Below are 7093 nucleotides of genomic sequence, written 5' to 3'. Positions count from 1 at the left end.
AGAATATTTAATCACAAGCATTTCAAAGATACATGTTAGATATGTATATGATATATGTTACTGTACTTCATCGGCTGAAATGTTTGTTTTGTTGAAGGTACTATACAGCTGTTGTTTACGTGCCATTAATAGCCGTCTTTCTAAAACATTTTGAAATATTTGACATTGTAATAGAATATACAATTTATTTATCATAACTTGTGTGAAGTTTCCGTTCCACCACGCCTCAGATTATTCCCTCTCACACAAACACGACTACAGCTGCTAGTATTGCTATCAGACCATAATGTACATACTATATTAAACCATTATTAAGACTATTTCCCGAGTTTCGCCCTTAGTGTCCCGATCAGTTTGGAACACTTGAGTGGCGAATTAACCAGGTGAGCGTTCTCATTTTGCTAGTTTTATGCCCTCTATTAAATGCAAGAAGTCCTTCGTAAGCTTATATAGGGACCTAAATCTCTCTCTCTCTCTCTCTCTCTCTCTCTCTCTCTCTCTCTCTCTCTCTCTCTCTCTCTCTCTCTCTCTCTCTCAGTTTTCGTTACCATTGGCGTCAAGTACAATGGTAACGTGTCGGCCTCTCATCCGAGGGGTCGGCGGTTCGCGCCCCGCCCAGGCGCGAGAAGTTGCAACTGTCGCCTGGAGGTTACTGCTGTGGCTGGGCACCACGGCGGGTAAGGACTCGGTTCAGCCGAGTCAGCACCAGCTGACACACGTGAGCAAAATCAAACAGACAGTATGTCACACCATGAAATCCATGTAACAAATGGAATCAAAGCAAACTTAAACAAACTTAACTTAAACTCTCCTCCTCTCTCTCTTTCAATTGATCATCTCAACTTCAACTCTACTCACTAAACTCTTCTCTATCTATCTATCTATCTATCTATTTGTCTATCTCTCTCTCTCTCTCTCTCTCTCTCTCTCTCTCTCTCTCTCTCTCTCTCTCTTACTGGCTCCTATTTATAGCCATTATTGTAATTTATTGTCATAACCACGAATCCCTCCACTTATCTTAGTATTTGCAACCTGCTTTAAGTTAGACTTATTAACTCAAAGAAAATGTTTTAATCTTAACTTTTTTATGATTGTTGATCATCGAAGTTTTACTCTTCTAAGATAACTTTTCTCATTATATATTCACGACTTGCCGAGTTACCTTAATTATTGATTTTATGAATTAACAAAGGCTCACAGAGGACACTCGGGTAATCACATGTAATTGACTTTACCTTGTTCTGGGTTTTGTTTTGCAATTTAAGTTTACGATTTTACTTATTTTTACTTACGGTGCTTATAATGTGTTGATAATCAGTTTTCGATGTCTATTTAAAGTAAATTTTCCACCTGTTTGCTTATTTTTTATTATTATCTGTTGTTGTTTGACAGCATTGTTTCATAATATAGCCATACGTAATTGTAGTTTGGTTTGGTTTAAACAACTATTGCTACAATGAGGTGGCCACCTGTATAAATACCTGTGAAAAAGAAACCCATACGTCTGAAGACTCGGTGTTTTTGTGCACGCCTGGATTACCCTTTACTGTGGCGTCGCTTGGTCAACAAGACAAGGTTGTGTATGTGCCGTTTTTCATTCCAGTTAGAAATTGACGAACGTGTTTACTTAAAGGTTGCATAAGGTTTACAAGCTAAAGTTTACCTTTTATTGGCCAGCACCTGCCAGAGATGCCTTTATTATTTTAACAGAACAGATTTTTCAAGTAATCCGTTCCCTCAAGATGAGAAAACCTTACAATGGTCATAAACCAACTCAGTAACTCGGCAGATACATTCCATTAGCATTTCGCGTACGTTAGCATCCATGAGAAATATGATGTGACAATTTATGTTATCCTTCCACATAATTCTGAAATATGCAGTTTACGGTATCTAATGTTCTTCTTAACTGAGAGAGAGGCTTGGTGACAAATGTAAAACTCATGTTCTCTCTTTTTGCAATAAACTTATCTCAAGTGTCGTGAATGACATCTTCCAGGTAGGTAGTTCTTGATGGTCAATTATTATTTCACAATTAGAACTGTCGCTTAAATGTATAGCCAAAGAATATGTCTAAAATCTTTTAAATTCATAAGATTATGTAATTTTTTCTCATAACGTTATTTTGACAAATCATTCACTTTCTTAAGGGATGTCATTAACATATAATATGAATATAAAATAACAAGTTCACTGTCGTCACTCGTACTTTCATCGTATTCATAACCTTTTCGCTGTGAACGAGGATTACTTTTATTAAGCACGACCTGCCATTTCTAAGTTGAGTTTAGAAAATGTCAGATTGTGATTCAGGAATTAGATCAATATATTTCATTTATTTGTTCATTTTCTTTTCAGTCATTAGGCACTCTTGGTCTAGAAATGGCCGGGAGCCATCGGTACCTTAGTTGGCTAAGATTGATTTTCATTTTTTTTTCTCTCTTTTTTTATGAATTAAAACAGAGCTATTGGTTCACTCCCGGTCAAGTATATCTGTTGTGATGGCGGGAGTAAAACCTTGTAAAATTTTGCTTGTGGTCCAGTAAAAAATAATTTTTTTTCTTCACCCATACTCAGAGAGGGGGGGGATTTTTAATAATTTTAGGCAGTTCATTTGGTCGCCTAAAATTTGACAGGCATATTTATAATTAAAGACCTATTGTGTCCCCAGTACCTAGAAGTTGTAATATGTCATCGTAAGGAAAGAAATATAAAGTAGAGGATATGGTGTGTTAACAGTTATTAGACATCTGAAACCAGCAGTTTGTATTACATTGTAATAAAAACTATTCAACAAGAAATGCGGCAGTGTACGGAGATTATAAGATTTAGAAAACGAAGCATAAAAGGTATGCAGTGCTGTTTCTTCGTGTGGGCAACGGATTTCTGGTCCAATTGAGCATTCTGACACCACCTGCGTCGTTTGTCCCCTCAAAATTATCTCTAATTTTGCAATACTGGAAGGCACAATTACCTTCCTTGGGTATTTCTTGTTTAATTGATTTTGTACATTCACACAAAGGGACGCACACGCACACTGACACACATCCATATATGTGAGTGTATGTCTATGCTGTGCGTGAATGCAAGCATGTATCCTTTGCTATGTGCGTGTTAGTGTGTCTTCGTATTTGAAATGTTTCTCTTTAATTAATCTAAAAATATTCAATCAGTGGCGAAGGGGGTGGAGGGGAAGGAGTCATCAAATCATGTCTTCCGCTTCACTCATGAGCAAGACCCCGGAGTGAAGTGAGTGCGGCGTCAAGAGCTCTGCAGTAACAACCAACCTGTCGATCTCTTATTCCAACTCCACTGGTATGGTGTCAAGGGTGTTCTTCCGTGATTTAACTCTCTCATTTATCTCATGTTATTTTGTCTCTGATGTTTTATTATAATTATTATTATTATCATTATCATTATCATTATTATTATCATTACCATTGTTATGTCATTATTATTATATTATTATTATTATTATTATTATCATTATTATTATCAGTTTTATAGAAAGGTGTTTCCCGCAGTGGGTGGAAAGACCTTGGGGCGGTGAGGCAAACGGGGGCGGCAGAGGGCCGACAGGCAATGGGAGCTGTTAATGAATATTTGTATTTTTTTAAAAAAATCTCAATGGCAAAATATGCAGCAAAGACATCATCCCATTAAACAATAACGTGAAGACTATATTACTGGGGGATTTACAATTCCATAATACTGACAAAGCTAAAACTGCTAAATATATTGGTTTACTAAATCTTTATTAGTGAAATATATCTTTGTGTTTAATCTTCCGGTATTCAGTTTGGAAAATTTGGGAACCACTGTTATAGAATGTTATATAATAGAAAGCTTTAAGTTCAACAAATATATGTATTAATATATATATTATATAATATATATATAGTTATATATATATATATAATATATATATAATATATATGTACATAATATATATATATATATATATAATATTATGTATTTATATATATATATAATTATTTTAAATATATATATTATGTATTTTTATTTTTATATATATATAATATATATATACATACATTATATACATACATATATAATATATATATATATATATATATACATACAGAGAGAGGGAAACTGAGAGTTAGACAAATCTAATCATAACAAAACAAGGACTAATTTGTAAACCTTCCCGGCCCTTCCTCTGCAGGAAACTCCCAAGAACAGTATGTCCCCCGTGAAGGTCAGAATGAGAAGGCTGTTTCTGCTCGTCACTGGAACCCTTCTTCTTGGGGTGATTCTCTTTGCGATCGACGACAGTGGTCTCGGCTCTGCATTGGGGCGAGTACTTTTTTTTATGCGTGTTTGTAAGTCTGGGTTTGTGTGTGTGTGTGTGTGTGGTGTGTGTGTGTGTGTGTGTGTGTGTGTGTGTGGTGTTGTGTGTGTGAAGAGAGAGAGAGAGAGATTGTGGGGTGTGTGTGAGAGAGAGAGATTAAGGTTTAAAGGTTTAGTTTGATTCCACTTGTTACCCAAAGGATATTCTTGGTGTGGCATACTGTCTGTTTCATTTTGCTTCTAAATGACCCCTGTGTGCAAGGAATGACCGGGGTTACCATCCACTGGCGGCGAGGGATTTGTGTGTGTGTGTGTGTGTGTGGGTGTGTTTGTGTGGTGTTTGTGTGTGTGAGTTGTGTGTGTGTGTGTGTGTGTGTGTGTGTGTGTTTGCGTGTGTGTGTGTTGTGTGTGTGTGTGGTGTGTGTGTGTGTGTGTGTGTGTGTGTGTGTGTGTGTGTGTGTGCTCTAAACACACGAACACATACTGTATATAGTTGAAGATAGACAGATAGATGGATTGATAAGTGATCAAACAATCACGAGTCTAAATATTTTTAATCAATGTTTTATATCACTATAACTTGATCACACATGCGATTGGTCTACGTGTGTGAAAATCTTTGCAATTAACACGAAATCAAAAGCTAAATATCCAATCAATCCTGGTTATCATCTCCAATCGCTACACTTGCAACTATTCATGACTAAGTGTGTGGGTGTGTGTGTGTGTGTGTGTGTGTGTGTGTGTGTGTGTGTGTGTGTGTGTGTGTGTGTGTGTGTGTGTGTTGACACACACATTATGTGTGTATATATATATATATATATATATATATATATATATATATATATATATATATATATATATATATATGTATGTGTGTTATATATATATATATATATATATTAAATATATATTATATATATATTATATATATATATGTAAATATATATGTTATATATGTAAATATATGTGTATAATATTATATATATATATATACATATATACATATATATATATATATATATATATATATATATATATATATTATATATATAACATGTACACAAAAAGGGGGAAATATATACAACTTGTTTAGGTACATAACATAATAATTGTCTCATTTTGTTTGTGAAATATAAGATATATAGAACTTACAGAAAGAAAGAAAGATTAGATTGCAGTAATACATTAGAGATAGAGCGACGCCAATTTATTGTGGGATATTTTAGTCAAGACATTTTTGCCGCAGGTACCTGAAATCTTCAGATAATTAGATATGAGTTTGGATATATCGTTGATATATTCAGGAATAGGGGGGCCGAGAATATGTGTATCAAATTATGTTACAGTTTTAATTATCTGTGCTACCAATATGCGGGGGGAGGGGAGGGGGGACACCTCTCTAATACATCTATTAACCTCTTTCCCCTGCCACCACATATTTAGAAAGAGATTATGGATTAATATATATCTGTTATGTTTATATAAAGAAATGTAACTGCAAGTTGAACTTCAAATAATCTCTCTCTCTCTCTCTCCCTCTCTCTCTCTCTCTCTCTCTCTCTCTCTCTCTCTCTCTCTCTCTCTCTCTCTCTCTCTCTCTCTCTCTCTCTCTCTCGTCCTCCAACGTAAAATGTCGTGTTTATTCAGTATGTTTTAATCCAGGAGATCGAGGTATCCGATCCACCTCTAATTATATCTAAGTGTTTTAAAATGGTAACAAATACCGTTGTTTCCTCATTACCAGCAGGGATTATGAAATATGGTAAAAAAAATTGAAAAGAGGCTTTGTACTAAGACATTTTTAACAGGCAGGTGTTTTTTCCAGTTTGTATTTTATTATAGATTTGTATATGGCAGAGAGTGATAGAGAGTATGCAAAATAGCATGCAATATTTTTTTTTTATCAAGGTAGATTACTTCCTCTAATCATCAAACGATGAAATTGTTTTATGATATCAGGTTTTTATCAAATTTCTTTACTTTTTTTTTTCTCTCAAAAAAGGTGAAATCACGCTATGGTAATTGCATCCACGGACAGAAATATTCAGATCGAAAATGTTTGAAAGAAAATCACTTCCTGGCCTGTTTAATGTAAAAGAAGTTGCTAAAAGGTCTAAAATCTGTCACTTTTTTGTATGCATTGGCAAAAGAACAAATCATATTGGATATAAGAATATTAAAAACATTGTGCAGGTACACATTGGGAATATAACTAAATCCCACTGATTAATTCCTTCTCATCGACTTTTCGATGACTAAAACAACCATTGTGAACTATTCGGTTTTACCAATATTAATTCTGAGGGTTTATATACGCATTCACGCACGCACACGCAAACGAGCTTGAACGCACGCACGCGCGCGCACACACACACACACACACACACACACACACACACACACACACACACACACACACACACACACACACACACACACACACACACACACACACACACACACACACACACAGCGCTGTCGGTTCATTTGATTTCTAAACTTTACCTTCTCTCACCTCTCTTTCTTTGCCCCCCCCCCCCTGTCCCCTTTTACTATGTTGATTTATTTGCTGATAACTCTGGAGAACGGGCAGATCGAGGAACGTGCTTAGATCAAATTAAAAGTCAGAGTAGCGGCTCATCGAGAGAGAGAGAGAGAGGCACGTGAGCAGGCGCCAAAATGAGCTCACTTTCCGCCCCTGAGCGAAATTACCACCATTACCGCAAATGATGCGAATGCGACGCTCGAGTCATGATTTCAGCGTTGATTAGATTTA

The 7093-nt window shown here is 35.7% G+C and overlaps 1 protein-coding gene across 1 annotated transcript in view; it reads left to right on the top strand.

Moving 5' to 3' along the window:
- The first annotated feature begins 3235 nt into the window (after positions 1–3235).
- Positions 3236–7093, top strand: part of LOC119572587 — a 15943-nt gene continuing 12085 nt past the window's right edge. Inside the window, exons 1-2 of the mRNA XM_037919691.1 lie at positions 3236–3315; positions 4190–4320. Coding sequence (XP_037775619.1) covers positions 4208–4320 — 113 coding nt within the window. The 5' untranslated portion in view covers positions 3236–3315; positions 4190–4207. The remainder of the gene's footprint in view (positions 3316–4189; positions 4321–7093) is intronic.

The sequence above is a fragment of the Penaeus monodon genome, chromosome 4 (genome assembly GCF_015228065.2).
Source record: "Penaeus monodon isolate SGIC_2016 chromosome 4, NSTDA_Pmon_1, whole genome shotgun sequence".
NCBI classification, from domain to species: Eukaryota; Metazoa; Arthropoda; class Malacostraca; order Decapoda; family Penaeidae; genus Penaeus; species Penaeus monodon.
Note: the sequence above shows the minus strand (reverse complement) of the source record. Positions and strands in the feature narration are given on the sequence as shown.